General features: G+C 39.3%; 1 protein-coding gene across 3 annotated transcripts; it reads right to left on the bottom strand.

The window, feature by feature from the left end:
• Positions 1-2,795: 2,795 nt before the first annotated feature.
• katnal1 (katanin p60 subunit A-like 1) lies at positions 2,796-21,334 on the bottom strand. Of its 3 annotated transcripts, none has more exons than XM_078402371.1 (11): positions 21,179-21,334; positions 19,019-19,194; positions 17,560-17,723; positions 16,488-16,653; positions 13,453-13,580; positions 13,260-13,365; positions 10,884-11,042; positions 9,408-9,534; positions 8,020-8,154; positions 7,449-7,575; positions 2,796-4,778 (listed from the first exon to the last, which is right to left on the bottom strand). In XM_078402371.1, the coding sequence occupies exons 2-11, from the start codon at positions 19,178-19,180 to the stop codon at positions 4,580-4,582; spliced, it is 1,473 nt and encodes a 490-aa protein (XP_078258497.1). In that variant the 5' UTR covers positions 19,181-19,194; positions 21,179-21,334; the 3' UTR covers positions 2,796-4,579. The 3 variants fall into 3 exon arrangements, with proteins under 3 accessions (XP_078258497.1, XP_078258496.1, XP_078258498.1); XM_078402370.1 differs by lacking the exon at positions 21,179-21,334 and adding an exon at positions 20,660-20,804; XM_078402372.1 differs by lacking the exon at positions 21,179-21,334 and adding an exon at positions 20,610-20,746.
• Between the last annotated feature and the right edge of the window lie 335 nt (positions 21,335-21,669).

Below are 21,669 nucleotides of genomic sequence, written 5' to 3'. Positions count from 1 at the left end.
GTGGGCCGAAAAGGCCTGTTTCCGGCTGTATATATATATGATATGATATGATATGATATCAGTCATGATCAAGTAGCAGAGCAGACCCGATGGGCCAAATGGCCTCATTCTGCTCTAATGTCTTATGGCCTTAAATCAAAGAGAAGGTCACGTACATAAAAAATGCAAGGAACTGCAGATGCTGGAATGTTGAGCAAAGCACAAAGTGTTTGAGGAACTCAGCAGGTCCAGCAGCTTCTGGGGAAGGAATGGACAGGCGACATTTCAGTCGGGCCCCTTCGTCAGACTGTCTGAAGGGTCCCGATCTGCAGATGGGTCATCTGCCAATACCCTCCATAGATGCTGCCTAACTCACTGAATTACCAGCATTTTGAGCTTTGCTCTAGTAAGGAGGAATCTAGTAAATTGAATTCAAACCAGAGAACTCTTAGAGTATAGAAACAAGGAGCTGCAGATTCTGGCTTACAAAAACAGACACAATGTGCTAGAGTAACTCAGCGGGTACGGCAGCATCTCTGGAGAACATGGATAGGTGACATTTCAGGTCAGAACCTTCTTCAGACTGATGATATCATTGATTACGCTTTGAGGGATGGCAAACAAGATGAAGGTAATAAAAATTAAATAGTGGAATAATAAGTAGCATGGGAGGGGGATAGAGGAGCTTAGAAGTGCAGGTCTACAGATCCATGAAGATCATCAGGCAGATAGGCAGCTTAGGAGGCATACAGGAAAATGTCCTTGCTGGCAATATATGGACTAAAACTAGGAAACTTGTAATGCAACATGCCACGTGGGCCATCTTACAGAACAGGGCAGCATTATAGGAAGGGCATAAAAACAGGAAAGGGAATTCATAGGTTTACAAGTATGTCACCAGACGGAAAAGTTAGGTTACGAGGAAAGACCTTTAATGAAAAGTCATTGTTCCAAAATAGATACTGCTTGATCTGCTAAATATTTCTAGTTATTTCTTTTTTTTTTAGTTTTTATCTTTTAAACTTAATTTGTTTTAATTATAGGCTAAGCAGGGGATGTTTTCTTCAGAGCAGAGAATACTGAGGGGGAATTTAAATTAAGACTAATTAAGAGGGAACTATTTAGCTTAGCAGCGAGGTCAAAAATAAAGGGGCATAGATACAATAACTAGAAATGTGAATGTATAACAAGTAACTGTGGTAGTGGGTTAAAGTAAGTCTTTCACTGACTGGTTAGCACGCAACAAAAGCTTTCCACTGTACCTCAATACACGTGACAAAAAACTAAAGTTCAATAAATAAAAAAGGTTGTAAATTCAGAAACTTTCATCACAATTGAATGAGTACCTGCAAGATCACAGTCTGATATCTTTCATGTGTCAATCTCTCTTTTTGCCCAGCATGGAAACCGCCTGCAGAATGGCTTTAAACCGTTATAATATGATGAATAAAGCCACAAGAGATTCTATATTTAACACCATCACAAGTTAGACTGCTACTATTCCTGAGATGGAATTGAAAAATACTGTTACTTCTCACAAATAATCAGGATACAAAAGCTTTGGACAGGGTGCCGAAGAGTTTCACCCAGCATGTTGCCTAGATTAGGGTGTTGGCTATAATTGGAAGACACAAGGAACTGCAGATTCTGGAATCTTGAGCAAGAGACACAAGATGCTGGAGTAACTCAATGGGTCAGGCAGATCTGTGGAGGGAATGGACAAGGGAGATTTTGGGTTGGGGCCCTTGAGAGATTAGTTATAATTGGAAGTTGGACAAACTTGGATTTTTTTATCTGGAGCATTGGAGGGTGAGGGGCGATTAGATAGTATTTAAAATTATGAGAGGCATATTGGATAGAAGTTAGTGTCTAAAAGTTAGAAGATAGAAGTTAGTGTCTTCTAGTCAAATACTAGAGGGCATTGCTTTAAGGTGAAAGGGGAAAGTTTACGAAAGAGGCAAGTTTTTTTTCTTGATTTTCTGAGAGTGGCATGCTGGTCATGCTGCCAGAGGAAAAGGTGGAAGCAGATACAATAACAACATTTAAGAGGCAGTTAGATAGACATGAACAAGTAGGGAATGAAGGAATATAGATCACATACAGGCAGAAGTAAATTTTAAATTGGCATCATGGTCAGAACAAAGATCATGGACCAAAGAGCATGTTCTCATGCTGTAGAGTTCCATGTTCTAAATAGGTTATCGAATCAGCCACATATCACTTGGTAATGAATTTGCAAGCAGAGCAAAAAATATCATATGCATTTATCCCATGGACTACTGGCCCTATACACTCAAATTTGTAATTGAAAGATAGATTGCCCATGAAGAATCTATTATTTGATATCTTGCTGATCTACAAGCAAGTGTATGTTATTCTGAAATGATTTACACCCTCACGCAACATCACTGACTGGAGGTGATCTTGCAACCTTACAGACACAGCTCCATAATTATAGCTTTTTCTCTTACTCATCAGCTTATTTAACAATGACATAAAGTAACTGATCAGTTATCCTGCACTTTCATGTTGACAGAAATGATTTGGTACTTGTCTCAGCATGGGATATCTCATCTGCCAGCCAAGATCAGTCTACATGATCATTTTATTTGCTTCTGTGCAGATCCCCATTCTATGATAAATCAGTTTGAGTTAACAAGAGGATACGAGAGATTTTTTAAATAAATGTAAAGCTCCTTTTCTCATAAAGTAAGGTCATCTCAAAATAAATCCAAAAACCATAAATTCAAAAGTATGTTTCCTGAACAAGCTTATCAGGATTACTCCATTATTACCAGAGATTTCACAAATGCTAAAAATTTTATTTAGAACTGTTGCATAACCAAAAGTACATCATAAATAATACGCACGTAATGAGTGGTCTTTAGCATAATAGTACATGTAATGCTTTCATACAGGCAATATATGACATAAAACCTTAGCATCCCTGTTTCTATTATGTTTTGTAACAAAAAGTGCAAGTACTAAAGGAATGCTCAAAACTAAATATTAATACTGAATTATTAATGTTACATCACCATTCAACTTAACAAGCTTAACTAAACCAATCATATTGTTCAGCACAGAGTGAATTAATGAATTGGAACCATTGTGAATGCTACAAGATATTCCTGCCCATTGTTCATCATAGTAAAAGAACAATGGAAAAATTAAATTCCTCAATAACCTCTGATGTTCTTGTGCATTATTTGTTTCCAACCCTAAGTTGAGGTTACTATTAGTTATTTATACTAACCAGCTCAGTATGTGATAATAAGTGTTCACATCTACATCTCTATTGAGTCAAATGACCAAGCTTGGAAGTACCAGTTAGTTCTCTTTATTATAAAACGGCCTGTAACAAGTCTATTTACTGTAAGAAACGGATAGTATTGGTGATTTTTTAAATTAGGCTTGGTTATTCATAATTTAGCATACAATATGTTAAACCATTATCTTTACAATGCCAGGGTATATGAAAGTAAAGTAATTCAAAGAAAACTAAATATTCCTGAAGATTAAATACAATTGCAATGGAGTGTTGTCATAGATGTCTTGTATCCCTTTTATACCTTTGGATGGAGAACGACCAATATCAAACTCTTGTAAACTTGGTCAGGGAGTTAATTGTAAACACAAAATTGGGGTCAAGGTCAATAGGATAAGGACAGGAGTAATAACCTGCTATTATTGTGCAGTTTAGTGCAGAGCTAAAATATAAATTAGAAACTTAAACTGTAATTTTGGAAATGTAAATCATTATTTAATACGGCCCACAGAGGGGAAAAACACGTCAACCTCATCTGAAGATATGCATGTGAATGAATGAAGCACTTACAATTTATCTCCACAAAATGATGAAATTAATGATTGGATATATATTGCTGCCTCTGGACCTTTACTTCATATTGTGTACAGGTGGTGCTAACAGTGTCCTGTGCTGCAATAATGGCAATTAAGATAGATCTGAAATTTGTATCCTAGCTGAGGGATTTTTAAGCTATAAAAAAAAAAAGATTTTTTAAAAGATGCAACTTCTTTAAAGCTTTGTTCATAAGGAAAATCAGGTCTACTACCTTTGCAAATTATTTCAGTTTGGTTCTTGATAAATTAACATAGTCATGTGGTTTCTTCTATGTATGATGCCCAAACTGTATCATTTCTTTTGCAATGCACTTTACGATTCTTAACAATGGTGTACACTTCAAGCTTGAAATTAATCCAATGATAACTTGGGGCAGAGGGAGATAAAGTGTTATCGATATGCAGCAGAGTTTTAAATTGGAGTGTAACTAATAAGTTCTCCAACATGAATAAAGGGGCAAAACTCATTTTGTTTAGGTTAACACAATTAAATAATTTGACATAACTTCACCTTGACTGAATACATGTCAGTTAGTTTAATTATTTAGTATAATAAAGTGCGTTAATTGTATGTATCCAGTCAGCATTAATATATAGCTGATTTTCAAGGCTCAACTTGTTAATGCTGTCTATTTAAGAACCGAAATATGCGAACTTAATTTTCATTGCCCTATGACTTCACACAGTATATATTACTCAATGCCATCCATTTTATGAGGTGATTTACCTCGAAGAATTACACTGAACCAAACTCTGCCATCCACGTTTCATATTTTTCAAGATCTGAAACAGAAACTGATTTGGAGATTTTCTTCAGAGACTGTTCAAAGTCATCCATTGTTACAGGCATTTGTAACTCCTCTTTGGATAAGGCTTTGATTTCTTCTGGGGACAGTCCTTGAATTCGTCGGCGCATTGCCATCATGGAAGCATCTCTAAAAGTAGTTAACAAAAATAAAGTTACAGGATTAAATTTGAATTTATTTCTGAAGGCTTAGTTTCCATCTATATGTCAGACATTCCTTCCCTATCTCCATCAGCTAGAATACTTTTGGATATTTACCGTTCTAAGATCAGTCTATTCTTATCAAGGTGTTCTTTTGTTTGATTATACCCTATGAAGTGCCCAGAATATTTTCTGATTTGAAAGTGTTAAATAAAAGCCAGTTGTTGCAATCAATAGATAGAGCTGATTTTATACCAACACTGGGATTCAAATTACAATCATCAATGCTATTAATGTGTGTCAATCAGCATAATACCAAGTTAATATTAGATTTTATAACATGTTAATCAGGCAAAAGCATGGGGGGAAAAATGGTAACTTCTCAAACAGTAGGACCTGCGCATTATCTCCTAAAGCCACAACCAAACTCAAGTTGCTTTTACTTCCGACCCTCTGCTATCTCAACAAAGATATCAATGGATTAAAGGCAGCAGTGTATATCTTCAAATGAACCTTCTGACATTGAAGAATGGTACTAGGCTCGTAACTTCCCAGCTATTATCAGGCAACTGAACGGTTCATTATCAGCTGTAGTACAGTCCTGACCTCCCATCTACCTCATTGGAGACCTTTAATTGGACTATCTTGCACTGAATGTTGTACCATTTATCCTGGATCTGTGCACTGTGGACGGCTTGATTGTATTCATGTATAGTCTTTTCTTTGACTGGATAGCATGCAAACAAAAACTTTTTATGGTACCTCAGTACACGTGACGATAATAAACTGAACTCAGATTCTCGATGGGCCACAGCAGCACTTTACTGCCAGAGAGAGCTGTTACTTTCAAAGCAAGTTTGAGTTGCCAGTTAGTCTTACACCAGGAATATCAGAACCATGCTTCCGTTTGGATCTGGATCCAGTCAGGTACTGATTCCCATTATTATTCACACAACCAAAGGTGACTCTTGTTCATCTTAAACTAGAGTGGGTATCAGAACAGGGAATGACCTGTCCATGCTCTGGCTCCTCCAATCCTGGTAATATCTCATCCAAAAAAAACCAGTTCTCTGTGTTTAAATTTGACATCAGGTGTAACCAAGTTATTTTATAATGGAGCCATTGGTAAAACAGAGAAAATCAGGAAGCCTGGGCTAGAGGAATGCAGAAATGTGATGAAATTCTGACACCGAAATAGGAGATGACAATAGAGGATTTAAACACCATGTGAATTAAAATTTATATTGGAAGATATAAAAGCAAGAAACGTTTCTAACTTGAATGCATGCTTCATAATTTCTGATACGAAAGGAAAATCAGAAATACTAGATTGATCAATCTGATTAGCAAAGTTTAAGAAACAGTTAGACAGGTACATGAATAGGACAGGTTTGGAGGGATATGGGCCAAACGCAGGCTGATGGAACTAGTTTAGCTGGGACACAATGGCCGGTGTGGGTAAGTTGGGCCGAAGGGCCTGTTTCAACCCTGTATGACTATCTTAATAGTCAAAAATAAACCAAACATTAATTTAAACTTTGCTAATCAGATTGATCTAGTATTTCTGATTTTCCTTTGGACATTGGTATGGGGTATTTGATTACAAGGTTGGGTAATTTTATTACCAAACATTGGTATTTTTAAAATAATTAAAATACCAATGTACTCTAATCAGGCATGTGAGTGGGGTAAAAGAGGAAAAGAGCCTACGCTTATGCAACACTTGTACAATGGGGATCAAAAAATTGGAAATTTTTTGAAAATTTACACACAAAATTACCAGTTTCAAGCCTCTTTTAGTGCATTTCAAAGTAAAAACAGACATTACAAAATAATGTGAATATGTCACTGTACACTAACAACATTTTGAAGTAAATTCGCACATTAATTGATAATCAGCCCAAAAAGGTGGTAATTGGCTTTTCTGCTGTGTTTTATATTTTAACCCTGTCTTAATTAATTTAGTTATATAATCTTGTACTTAAATTTAATATTTACTCATTACAGTTCCACCACTGATTTTCTGGCACTCTTAGTTCCAGAGCTTTGCTGGTTTATCCAGCCGGCCAAGGAAGTCGGCTATGGGGATAGATGTGCTGGTTCCAGCTGGGCTGGAGTTCCAGAGCCCCGACCGTAGGTTGCAAATTCAACCCACCGTTCGGCCGTGGAAGTCCCAATGAGGTTGAGATTGGCTGCCTTGTCCAGCCTAGGTGCCACATTTCCGGGGAGACTTCCAGGGCGCCGGGGGATTTCTCGCAGAACGCCTAGCGACCTCTAGCAGAACTCTAGTGTTCATTACAAGTCTATACATTGTTTATTTATTTTTCTTTCTTTTTTTCGATCCGATTTCTCCGTTTATTTGGCAAAGTGAAAAACGTGGAAACCATGCAAAAAACGCAGGAAATGGATTTTAAAAACGCGGAAATCTTCGGAAACGTGGAAAATTCACATGCCTGTTTAATACAAAACACTGGCATTTTATTTTCAACAGTACAATTAAAATCTTGATTAACTTAATGTTTCTTAAAACCATTGGTCTTAAATAGCTCAACAACCCTATCTCAAAAATTAACATCTTGTAATTGGAGCATGTTGCTATATTTCTAAAGATATCAAGCCATTTTCTACATATGTCATCTTATTGCCCGAGTATCCTTACCTGCATACGTTTGTGATGTCTGCTCCAGAATAACCTTCCATCTTCTCAGCAATTATTATAACATCAACGCCTAAAGCAATATCCACCCCTCGTAGATTGATTTTCAGCAGTTCTGCTCTTCCATTTGCTAATAAGAAAAATATTTAGCTTTAAATGCTGCACAGCAAAGTGCAAATTCAAGAAAAACTGTATTAATTGCTCATCAATAAATGCTTAAGAGTTAGGGCGGCACGGTAGCGCAGTGATAGAATTACTGCCTTACAGCCCTGGGTTCGATCCTGACCACGGGTGCTATCTGCATGGAGTTTGTATGTTCTCCTCGTAACCTGTGTGGGTTTACTTCAGGAGCTCCAGTTTCATCCCACACTCCAAAGACGTACAGGTTTGTAGGTTAAGTGGCTTGGTAAAATAGTAAATTGTTCCTTGGATAGTGTTAGTGTCCGGAGATCGCTGGTCGGAGCAGTGCCAAAGGGCCTGTTTCCGCACGTTATCTCGAAACTAAACTAAATTGACTTGAAATATGCTATAGCCTTATTAATGCGCTAATCAAAAAGCCTTAAAATAACTTCACCTGTTGGCAGGGAAATGTACACTCTTTTTTCCAGTCTTCTCTTCAAGGCTTCATCTATATCCCATGGAAAATTTGTGGCAGCCAAAACCATTACCATTCTTGATGGATCCTCATTTTCTGAACTACCCCCAACACCTAAAATAATAAAGTACATTAAACATCTTAAACAGTGTTAATGAACAATTTTCAACATCTTACCAGTCAAAAATAAACCATGCATTAATTTAAGTTTTCCTTTGGTATCAGAAATTATCAAGCATGCATGCAAGTGTGATTTATGCGTGTTTTGTCCCTTCATCGTTATCTATTCCACATTATCATGCTTGCGCACACTTTTAGTTATTCAACTAATTTGTTGTTATGCCTGAGGCGAGCAAATGCAAATATTGATTTATCATAGGTCAATCAACAGAGTAATATTTTAAGACATTAAGCAAATGTTACGTATCAAATACAAATTGCTTTTCCTTCAACCTCCAATACTCCCAAACCAATTAACTTTTTCAGGAGACAAAATCACAAGTTTATTTTTAGCAAATGGACAGCAATGGCAGCACCGTGGTGCAACGGTAGAGCTGCTGCCTTACTCTGTCCAAGACCCAAGTTCGATCCCGACTACGTGTGCTGTGTTAGGAAGTTTGCACGTTCTCCCTGTGACAGCTTGGGTTTTATCCGAGTGCTCCGAGTTTCCTCCCACAGTCGAGAGACATGCAAGTTTGTAGGTTAATTGGATGCTGTAAATTGTCCCTAGTGTGTAAAATAGAACTAGTGTAAGAGAAATCGCTGGTCGGCTCGGACAGGGTAGATGCAGGAAAAATGTTCCCGATGTTGGGGGGAAGTCCAGAACTAGGGATCACAGTTTAAGAATAAGGGATAGGCCATGTAGGACAGAGATGAGGAAAAACTTTTTCAACCCGAGAGTTGTAAATCTTTGGAATTCTCTGCCACAGAAGGCAGTGGAGGCCAATTCACTGGATATATTCAAGAGAGAGTTAGATATATCTCTTAGGGCTAACGGAATTAAGGGATATGGGGAGAAAGCAGGAACAGGGTGCTGATTTTGGATGATCAGCCATGATCATATTGAATGGTGGTGCTGGTACTCCTGCACCCATTTTCTATGTTTCTATGACTCTGTAGGCCGGAAGGCCTGTTTCCATACTGTATCACTAAAAACTAAACTAAAGGCCTTGAAAAGTATGTAAAGCTATTTCCTAACTCACACCAACTGCTAATTAGTTTTAATGAGTTAGTAATATATGATATTCAATTCCAGGAGATAATGGTATTTATATTATGCAAACAAACAAGCTGCCTTAACTATTATTTGTGTCCAGAAGTCACAATAGTAAATATTTCCACACATATTTTAAAGACAGATAACATACCATCCATCTGAATGAGCAACTCTGATTTGACTCTGCGGCTGGCTTCATGTTCATCAGACGTACCTCTGCGACTACAGATGGAATCAATTTCATCAATAAAAATAGTTGTCGGCGCATAATATCGAGCCTGAAGGAAGATCATAAACACAGAACATTTGGAAGAGAATGGGTTAATTAGGGACAGTCAGTTTGGTTTTGTGCAAGGCAGGTCGTATCTTACTAATTTGATCGAGTTTAATGATAGAAGACAGAGGGTTGTGGTGGAAGGACAATATTTAGGCTGGTGGTCTGTGACCAGTGGAGTTCCCCAGGGATCCGTTGGGACCTCTACTGTTTGCAGATGATTCCAAAATTGTTTGGGTCACTGTCTGTGTGAAATGCTGTCAAAGTTTACGGTGGGATATAGATCAGCTACAGAAATGGGTGGAGTAAAGGCAGATGGAGTTTATCGACCAAGTGCGAGGCGTTGAATTTTGGGAGATCAAAAGAGGAAAATTTACAATTACTGGCATGATCCTCAACAGCATTAATGAAATGAATGGCCTAATTCTGCTCCTATGTCTTATAGGGTCTTACTGCACTCCAGCAAGCAAAAGTAAATCAGTCAATTGAAAAGAGAATGCAATGATGAACAATAAAATGCAGGATGCAGCAAATATTCCTGGAAATAAATGCAATGGTCAAAAAGTTAGTGGCTGAAAGAAAACCTGATATCTATTGGCAACAAAGCTCAACTTACATTCATAGCTTGCAGATGTAATTGAAGCTGGTGATAGTTTTCATGTGAACATTCTTATTAAAGGACAGAGGACATATTGTTCTTTACTGAGGTACAGAATGGAAACTACCTCGAGCACAACAAAGAGCTGGGGTAACTCAGCGGGCTAGGCAGCACCTCTGAAGAATTAGTGATAAAGTTTTGAGTTGGGACCTTTGCTCAGACTGTTTGTGTGTATAGGGGGGAGGAGGAAAAAAGCTGGAAAAGAAACGTTGGATAGATCAAATCCTGGAAAGTAATGGGTGGGTAACTGACAGATAGGTGGTGTAGGTGGAGTAAGTGACAAAGGCTGGAAATGAAAAGAAGACAAAAGGGTGTCAGATAAGGAGAGAACAGGACCTTCTGACCCTCGCTTAGTCAACCCATTTCCTCCCTACGGCTTTACATATTATTCCTCCTCTTCTTTCTTTATCCGACACCCTTTTGTCTCCTTTTCACCACTAGCCTTTGTCACTTCCTGAACCCATTGCCAATCAGACTCCCTACCTTGTATCCACCTATTACTTTCAGGATTTGACCTACCCTACCTCTTTTTTCCAGCTTTCTTCCTCCCCTCCACCTCTTCTCCCCTACTACCCACGTGCATTGACCCTCTCACCAAATGCACAAAGCAACACTGTAATAAAATGTACTCAGCACCCATTGTGACCATAGATACACAAGCAGCATATATACACACAAAGAAAAACTTTACTCACCATTTCAAACAACAAACGAACCAATTTTTCAGATTCTCCCCGGTACTTGGAAGTTAACGTGGAGGAGGACACGTTAAAAAAAGTTGTACCACACTCTGTGGCCACAGCTTTGGCTAGCATAGTTTTACCTGTTCCTGGTGGTCCAACCATTAAGACCCCCTGTTGGTAATAATATAGATAGAACATCAGGAGATTTTACTCAAACTTATGGTTGCATGCAAGTAAGTAAATTCATTAATCCAACATTCAAATGATACTATTTTCTTTGGCTCGTTACACACTTAAATGTAAGTGTAGTAACAAAGAACTGCAGGTGCAGGTTCTGAAGAAAGATCTCAACCCAAAACATCACCTATCCATGTTCTCCAGAAATGCTGCCTGGCCTGCCGAGTTATTCAATCACATTGTGTACTTAAATGCAGGTCTTTACTCTCAATCTCCAGCTGCAAGTAATAGAAGACTCCCTACCCTTTTCAGTCCGAGAAGGCAGTTTCTATCTTGTTGTTTTATCCATACTTTGTTGGTTTGCATGAAGTTAACATTGGCACATAACAACAGGAACCCACAAGCAACAATAAAATGACAGTCTTAAAGCTTGTCATCAGAAAGAGCAATGAAGAACTACATACAAGGAAGTTTGAAGGTAAACGTTTAGCTTCCCTCAAACAATTAGGAAAAAATGTACTAAAAAAATAATCCAACATTTTTTTCAGCTGACACGCTGAATAATAAAGCTTATTAAATGCATGAGAATGATCAATGTAATAATGTTTATAGATGGAGTATATATCATTGAGAATCCAAACAGTTTCATTTAGTTTAGCTTAGAAATACAAAGTGGAAACAGGCCATTCAGCCCACCGGGTCCGTGCCGACTAACGACCACCCCTACATTAGTTCTAGCTATCCCTCTTTCACATCCTACAAACTAGGGACAATTTTCAGAAGCCAATTAACCTACAAACCTGTACGTCTTTGGAATGTGGGAAGAAACTGGAGATAATCATGTGGTCACAGGGAGAAAGTACAAACTCCGTACATACAGCACCCATATTCAGGATCGAACCCGGGACTCTGGCGCTGCAATGCAGTAATTCTACCACTACACCAGCCTATGTACGCCCATTTGATAGAAATTATACTGTGCAAGTAGATAATTTATTTAGAAATAATACCAACTTCACTCAGTAACTCCCATCTTGCCAATATAAATGCTGTTTGCTGATTCACATTCCTGGAATAATATCAAATCTTTAGTGCAGAAGCATTTATTTTTATACTTTGTTCCAGATTCACAGCCAATTACTTTATGTTGTGCTATTACAATTGGTTCTATTTAATACTGAAATTGGTCATGAAATAATGCAAGTTGTTTTACTATATTTTGAGATTGGCAGCTGCTTAAGATTGGAGTATCTGTTAACTCAGAACATCAATTAGATCTTTAACCTAGCCAGTTCTATCCAATTTCTTCCCATGGCTTCATCACTGCATCCAACACTGGATACCTCTTTGCCACTCAAGCTACACCCGTACAGTCCAGGACACTTTGGGAGAGCAAGCAGCCCTCCCATCTAGAGCAGTTAAACACAGGAGAAGACAATTAAACTGGGAGTCATTGTGTAGAAACAAAAAACTGCAGATGCTGGTGTACAAAAAAAAGGCATAGTACTGGAGTAACTCAACAGGTCAGGCAGTATCTCTACAGGACAGGTATAGGTGATGTTTCAGACAGGACTTTTCTTCCAACTGAATGTTGTTGGGGGGGGGGAGGGGTGGAGTGAGAACTTGGAGTCAGTAATATTTGGCCCAGGGTTTAAATGGTATTTACATTACTTTGGAAACAGACTTTTTCAATACCTTTCTTAAATCTATCCTCACTACATAAGTATATAACCACAAATACAGAGGACCTGCAGTTGACTTAACCGTAGAAAGACAAAAATAAAAATAATAGAAGCAGTATCATTTAAAAGTACTATTTTCTGGGGTTGCAATAGAGCTATGATGCATGTTTAAAAAACGTTGAATGTATTTGCAACGCTGGTATTTAAAATATGGGAAACTTTGTCTGAAGAATAAATAAATAATGTTATATCTTTACAGATCTCCATTTAGTTGTGTTCCTATCTAGGCACTACCCTCGCTGAAGGATATCAAAGTTGTTTACCAGAAACTTACACGAAATGAAAGATTTCAGTTATACCTTATTACCAAATTTTGAGAATTCTCCTTTCAAGGTAAAAATGAACACAAGAATCAATGTAGTATTTAAACTAAGTGTTTTAAATGGAATAATCAAACTATTTATTTTGACAGGTGTGTTGGGAAACAAGGGGCGGATACATTTCAGATCACAACAAATGCCATTTTTACCTTCCATGGTCGCCTTATTCCTTGGAAAAAGTCAGGCATCCACATTGGTAACACAACTGCTTCTCTCAAAAGCCTTTTAGCATCTTCTAAATCAGCTATATCATCCCTGAGTAGAAAATGAAGACGGTTAGTTTTTTAGTTATGACCAAAATTCAGGTCTTTGCCAAAATATAGTTTAAAGACATTTCAATACCAGTGGACATTGGGATTCCTGGATATTATATCTCTTTCCAGTACATCAACTAGATCTTTATCACAACCAGTTCCATCAAATTTCTTCCCATCCGCATCTCCTGCTGCTTCGTGTGGATTTCTTCTACCCTGTAATCAAGATAACAAGATCTTTGTTTTTTTCTCTCTCTGTTCAGCAAGTACATTAAATACAAATACAGTGCCCTCCATAATGTTTGGGACAAAGACCCATTATTTATTTATTTGCCTCTGTACTCCCCAATTTGAGATTTATAATTAAAAAAAGTGGTTAAAGTGCACATTGTCAGATTTTAATAAAGGCCATTTTTATACATTTTAATTTCACCATGTAGAAATTACAGTGTTTATTCCCCCCATTTCAGGGCACCATAATGTTTGGGACACATGGCTTCACAGGTGTTTGTAATTGCTCAGGTGTCTTTAATTGCCTCCTTAATGCAGGTATAAGAGCGCTCTCAGCACCTAGTCTTTCCTCCAGTCTTTCCATCACCTTTGGAAATTTGTATTGCTGTTTGTCAACATGAGGACCAAAGTTGTGCTAATGAGAGTCAAAAAAGCCATTATTCAACTGAGAAACAAGAATAAAACTGTTAAGAGACACCAGCCAAACCTTAGGCTTACCAAAATCAACTGTTTGGAACATCATTAAGAAGAAAGAGAGCACTGGTGAGCTTACTAATCGCAACGGGACTGGCAGGCCAAGGAAGACCTCCACAGCTGATGACAGGAGAATTCTCTCTATAATAAAGAAAAATCCCCAAACACCTGTCCGACAGATTAGAAACACTCTTCAGGAGTCAGGTGTGGATTTGTCAATGACCACTGTCCGCAGAAAACTTCATGAACAGAAATACGGAAGCTACACTGCAAGATGCAAACCACTGGTGAGCCGCAAAAATAGGATGACCAGGTTACAGTTTGACAAGTAGTACTTAAAAGAGCAACCACAGTTCTGGAAAAAGGTCTTATGGACAGATGAGACAAAGATTAACTTATATCAGAGTGATGGCCAGAGCAAAGTATGGAGGAGAGAAGGAACTGCCCAAGATCCAAAGTATACCACCTCATCTGTAAAACACGGTGGTGAGGATGTTATGGCCTGGGCATGTATGGCTGCTGAAGGTACTTGCTCACTTATCTTCTTTGATGATACAACTGCTGATGGCAGTGGCATAATGAATTCTGACACGTTTAGACAATTCCTATCTGCTCAAGTTAAAACAAATGCCTCAAAACCCATTGGCCGGCAGTTCATTCTACAGCAAGACAATGATCCCAAACATACTGTTAAAGCAACAAAGGAGTTTTTCAAAGGTATAAAATGGTCAATTATTAAGTGGCCAAGTCAATCACCCGATCTGAACCCAATTGAGCATGCCTTTTATATGCCGAAGAGAAAACTGAAGGTGACTAGCCCCCAAAACAAGCATATGTGAAAGATGGCTGCAATACAGGCCTGGCAGAGCATCACCAGAGAACACACCCAGCAACAGGTGATGCCCATGAATCGCAGACTTCAATCAGTCATTGCATGCAAAGGATATGCAACAAAATACTAAACATGACTACTTTCATTTTCATGACATTGTTGTGTCCCAAACATTATGGTGCCTTGAAATGGGGGGACTATGTATAAACACTGCTGTAATTTCTACATTTGTTTTTTGCAACGCCAGAACAGAACGGACATTTCATTGTTCATTTTATGAAGTTTTTCAGGTGTGTAATAAGTTCTATGTAGAGTTTTGAAAAAAGAAAGTTTGTGCCTCATGTTGAAAGAACATTTGAGCTTTAAGGCAAAAATCCCATTAGATAAAATCTATTACAACATAAAATGTAAGAGTCAGAACTTTAAAAAAATATGGCAACCACATATAGATTTTATGGCAAGAAAGGCAGCTTCAGGGACTATTGGCTGATATGTCGCTTTACAATGTATTTTTTGTGGCCATATATGGCAATGTTTGGCATCCAGTGTAATTGTAATGTGATATGGTACAACTTACCTACTATCAAAACTGTCAATCAAACCATAACTTTTTTTTGGTTTATTTGTCTTTTTCATTTCCTCACCTTATACTGTGCATAATTGTAAAATGAATTCTCATTTGTATTTTTGTGAAGCTCAATAAAATAATTATTTTTTTATTAAAATCTGACAATGTGCACTTTAACCACATGTGATTTTTTCTATTACAAATCACAAATTGTGGAGTACAGAAAAAAAAAAATAAATGATGGGTCTTCGTCCCAAACATTATGGAGGGCACTGTATATTCTACAACCTTGCATTAAAAGCATGTACTCTCATTTTAGTCACATCTTCCTTCCACCACTGTTCTCCATTGTGCAGTGTGGCAGTTCAATTGCATTAAATGAGATGAACCCAGATTAAGGCCTGGAGGTTCAAAACTGGGCATTGTGAGGCACAGAGGACGTCAGCAATAACAGAAGAAATATAAACTACTACCACCAGAAACATACAACACCATGGTTACCTGGGATAAGACAGTATCCAATTGCAATCAATTCAGATATACTATAGATGCTGAGATGTTATGTTACAGTTTACAAAAATTTGGTGAGGCCACATTTAGTGTATTGTGTTCAGTTTTGGTTACGTGCTAGAGGAAAAATGCTGTTAAGCTGGAAAGAGTGCAAAGAAGATTTGAGGATGTTGCCAGGACATGACAGCCCTAACTAAAGGGGGACATTAGGCAGGCTGGACTTTATTTCTTGGAGCGCAGGAGGATGAGGGGTGATCTTATAAAGGTGTATAAAAGATCATGAGGGGAATAGATTGAGTAGATGCACGGAATGATTAGGAAGTAAATAAAATGTGATAAGCACACCCCTCTCAAACTGCAAGGCATGGTGGCCCATGCTCATAGAATGACATCATGAAACAAGGCAAAAACAAATATATGTTAACAAATAACCAGACATAATGCTTGATTATATATAATTTTTTGACGAGTTCTACAAGATAATTTACAAGCAAGGTCACATTTTTACCTTGTCATCTTTCCCTCGAACTCTGGAATCGCCAGTGTATTTGCTGCTCGGCTTTTCAGCTCTACCAGCCTGCTGACTTCGACCTACAACTCCTCGTGCCTGGACAACCGGCGACTCTTTGCGCAAGGGTTTAACCTCACGATTTTGCCTCTTCATCAAAGGAGCTCTGCGAAATTCAACACGTAGAACAGTTATGCACTCCTATAACAAAGTGTAACTAGCAACCCGTGTTTTTAGAGACGGTGGTGTCTGATTACTGTGGGGATGCTCCATCAGCTATAACCAGAATCCATTATAAAGAGGTAGACTGTATATGGAATGAGATGCCAGAGGAAGTAGTTGAGGCAGGTCCAATAACAACATTTAAAAGATATTTGGAGTGGTAAATTAATAGGAAGAGTTGAAAGGAATAGGGGCCAAATGTGGGCAAATCTGATGGGGCACCTTGGTTAGCATAGGCCTGTGGATCCGTTTCTATGCTGTATGACTGATTCTAACTGGCGGAGGCAGTAAATCTTCTACATGCTTGGTAAAATCTGATGCAGGATGCCAGAAATCAACAGTTGTCACTGCAATAAAATTCACATAATTAATTCTTTATGTGTTGAATGGAATTGCAGATGCTGGTTTTTACTGAAGAGAGCACAAAGTGTTGAAGTAACTCAGTAACATGGATAGGTGATATTTCGATTCTGAGGAAGGGTTCCGAACAAAATGTCACCTATTCGTTTTGTCCAAAGGTGCTGCCTGACCCGCTGAGTTACTCCAGCACTTTGTGGCTATCAATTAGTTCTTCATGGACAACCTTCACCAAAGGTGACTGTGAAAGTTATCATTGTGATTCTTTTATTGTGACAGTGTAAAAACCGCAGACTTATTAACCCATCATTGAACATAATTTAATTTTCTAGCACCTCAATATCGTATCTGTATTTCCATACTTTTTGTAGCATTGTTTTCCTTATAAAACTGATCCATATAATACTGATAAGGAAACAAGTTATCCTTGGATTCCAAATAGAATTAGTGTGTGCAATTCATAAATTTTACAGAATGAACACTGTTTGCACACCTGTGCTCAACTGGAATAGGTGGGGGCCAAATGCTGGGATCCCTGGAAGACTCATCTTGCTGAGGCGCAGAGAAATCAGTTGGCGGTTTCTCTACCCTAAAGCTTTCCAAAGTGTTCACAATGCTCTTCACCTGCTCATACTCTTCAACCAGCTCCTGCCGCACCTGCAGAACAAAACTCAGTTCAGTGCACAATTTCAGACAGAATTCCTTTGCATCCTTCTTAAAGACTACATATATATTTAGTTTAGTTTAGTTTAGAGATACAACATGGAAACAAGCCCTTTGGCTCACTGAATCCATGCCGACCAACGATCACCCATACACCAGCTATGTTATCCCAGTTTTGCATTGAACACAATAGGGACAATTTACTGAAGCCAATTAACATACAAACTTGTATGCCTTTGGAGTGTGGGAGGAAACCGGAGCACCCGGAGAAAACCCACTTGGTCAGGGGAGAACGTGCAAACCCCACACACACTCCATAGTCAGGATCAAACCCAGGTCTCTGGCATTGTAAGGCAGCGACTCTACAGCTGTGTCACTGTGCCAAAAGTTTTTTTCTAATAACCCGTGCATTAAAATGATATCACTCTGGCATTTATTTTGGAAAGTAGCTAGTCAAGATAGTTTAGTTAATAGTGAATAGCTTTTCTTGTTATGTGCTATCCAGTCAGCAAAAAGACTATACGATTACAATCAAGATGTCCAAAAGGCATGCAGTGCAGCCTTTCTATTTAATCCAGCTAATAACCAAATAGGGATATGTTATAGTAAACACCAAAGGAGTTATTCTAGTTTGTGTTTGGCCTCAGAGGACCAAGGACAGACAAGTTGGTGTTGATGTGGAAATGGGAATAGGGAGGGGTGTTGAAAGGACCAGCAGCTCAGCGTGGCTGTTGCAGAAGAGTGCAAGTATGCTTGGTTTTACCAATGTAGAGGCTATGTCACAAGCACCCAATGCAATTTACCAGGTTGGAAAAGATGCAAGTGAATATCTGCCTCACCTGAAAGGGTTGTTTAGGTCCCCGGAAGGTGGTGAAGGTGAAAAAGGGACGTTTTGCCATAAACTGATTACTCTAGCCAAAATGAAAACGTGTGGCTGACATAAGAAAAAAGGTATTGTACCTCTTACAGTTCAAATGGAGTATGTTTTAAGTGATCACTTCCATTTTATACAGGGAGTTTCAATGAATAGAGTTAGTATGTGGGATCAAGGCAAATAAAGGGCTATATCTATATGGAATTAATCACCAGTAGGGGAAAGCTAGAAAAGCTGCTGGAAACAATGAAAGTGAAGCAATGGGAGATACACATCATGTACTGAATGCAATGTTTTCAATATCTCACCCATATTTATTAAACAACTGGCAGGCAATAGAGGTAGTCAAAGAATACCTAAACAACCACCAAATTAAAATACAAGGCAGGAAGAAATTTCATAATGAAAATCATACCTGCAACCATTTCACCTTTAATGCTGGATCACGTATTAAATGAGTGTGCTTCTGAATCTGCTGGATCACTCCTTGGTAGTAAACCATTGAAGAATCATAGTTTCCTAAAAGGGCATACTCTCTCCCTTTCTTCACATTATCATAAATTTCTGCCAAACTCATGGTGTTCCACGCACCTGAAAGATTAAAAGTATTAGGAAATCAAATTACATGCTTTAGAGTCTATGTTTCTATTGGGAGAATTAAGGTTGCAGGTCCACACAAGACATAGAAGCAAGACTGGGCTAGTCGGCCCTTGCTGACTGCTCTGCCATGCAATGAAATCAGAGTTGAGTGCCACTTTGATGTACTACTCTCAAATCCCGTACTTTCCTTATTATCTAAGAATGCATTGCTATCTCTTGAATATACTCAGGGAGTGATTCCCTAGTCCTCATGAACGGGGAAATGCAGCATGACACTATCTTCCAGTTGAAGAATGTTTGTGTTAAATGGCTAACCTGTTTGGAGACTGTAATGTGTAGGAAGGAACTGCAGATGGCTGGGTTAAACTGAAGCTAGACACAAAATGCTGGAGTAACTCAGCGGGACAGGCAGCATCTCTGGAGAGAAGGAATGGGTGACGTTTCGGGTCGAGTCCCTTGTTCAACCTGAAGGGTTGACCCGAAATGTCACCCATTCCCTCCAAAGATGCTGCCTGTCCCGCTGAATTACTCCAGCATTTTGAGTCTATCTTTGGAGACTGTAGCCCTTGGTTTTAGACACAACATCCAAGAAAACATAAAATCCACATCCACGCGATCAATCCCTTAAAGAATACTGCGATGAGATATATATTTTTCTTCTAAAGTCTAGGCAGCAACTTTCTTCATGCGACAAGCCACAAAACGTCACTGTATCTGTACCAAGTATATTTTTACTTGGGCAAGGAGAGCAGGTATGTATACAATACTTCAGATACCATCCCAGAGTGCAATACTGTTACAACATTATGATCCTAATTTTGTACTCGAATCCTCTTGCAATCAAGGCTAAAATATTGTTTGCCTTCTTAATTGCTCGATGAAACTGCAGTGAAAATTCAGATTCTTAAAAGCACCAACACCTTTCAATCTATCATCATTAAAAAATATTCTCACTTTTCACATTTCTTATGTTGTATTTCATCCAACATTCAGTTAGCCTGTCTACATCCCCCAAAGACTTTCTGCACCTCAACCTACACTGTCACCTAATTGTAATAAAAGAAACGTTTGTCTGAAGAAGGGTCCTGACCCAAAACATCACCTATCCATTTTCTCCAGAGATGCTGCCTGACCCGCTGAGTTACTCCAGCACTTTATATCTACAGTACCCTCCATAATGTTTGGAATAAAGACTCACTATTTATTTATTTGCCTCTGTACTCCACAATTTGAGATTTGTAATAGAAAAAAATCACATGTGGTTACCATAAACAGCAGTTTGGAGTGTAGTCTAGATTCATGTAATTTCTACATGGTGAAACCAAAATGTATAAAAAATACCCTTTAATAAAATCTGACAATGTGCACGAAGCTGCTGCAAGAATGACATTGTCCCGTGTCCCTACCTATGACAATTTAACTGCCTCACACAAACAATGGGCACCGCCCTGCTCACTGTAACCCGAGATTGTTTCTTCCCGGCGCATCCCGTCTCCAGGGCAACCACCAAGGCAATAAAACCCGAGAGCAGGCGAGCAGACGCTCAACCTCACTCGATTTTATCCACCTCGGTCTCTCAATTCACTCATCGTTTGCAACGTTCAATTTTATGTAGGTGGTGGACGGGCGGCAGTGGCGGCCCGGGCGTGATGGGAGTTGTAGTCCGGCGGGCAGCGGCCACCAGCGGGGAACGCGCCATCTGGACTACAGCCCCCACAAGCCTGCGCGGCGACGGCGGCAAGCCGGACTACAGCCCCCAAAAGCCTGCGCGGCGGCCCGGCTTCCAAGCCTGCGGGGCGGCGACTAGGCCGCGGGGGGGGAGGGGGAAGAGTCGCTGTTCTATAACTGAAGCTCGGCTGCGTAGGGTGGGGTTGGGGTTACATGCCGATCTGGCCGCTTCACATACCCGCCTGCCTTCCCCACCACCATTACCTCCCCTCCCCCTGGTTGCGGGCAGAGGCCCGGCCTCCGTTACCTGCAGGGCTGCCGGCGCCCAGTCGCTCCCCGTCCGTTATCCCGTTACCCCGGCAGCGGGCGCGCTGCAACCCTCCAACCAATCAGCGCGGGCGCCCTGCATGGGCCCGGGAGCGTTGCCTGCAAATCGGTGCAGCGATGCAATGCGATAGGAACAGCGCAATATTAACAGCATACAAACCGCAAAATGCAATGGGAACAATGCAATCCAATAGGAACAACACAATACACAACACAATACATTGTAATAGAAACAATGCACAATAGGAACAGCACAACATCGTGCAATGTAATAGGAACAATGCAATGCAGCATGAACTCGGCCTTGCAACTATTCAAAGTAATCTGGATGCTTGCTACTGGCTAAAGATGTGAAAAAACTTTTTTTAAACGGACAGCCAAAAATTGAAAAGACACAAAGTGCTGGAGTAGCTCAGCAGGGCGAGAACCTTCTTCAGGTCTATCCATGTTCTTCAGAGATGCTGCCTGATC

The sequence above is a fragment of the Rhinoraja longicauda genome, chromosome 7 (genome assembly GCF_053455715.1).
Source record: "Rhinoraja longicauda isolate Sanriku21f chromosome 7, sRhiLon1.1, whole genome shotgun sequence".
Taxonomy (NCBI): domain Eukaryota; kingdom Metazoa; phylum Chordata; class Chondrichthyes; order Rajiformes; family Arhynchobatidae; genus Rhinoraja; species Rhinoraja longicauda.
Note: the sequence above shows the minus strand (reverse complement) of the source record. Positions and strands in the feature narration are given on the sequence as shown.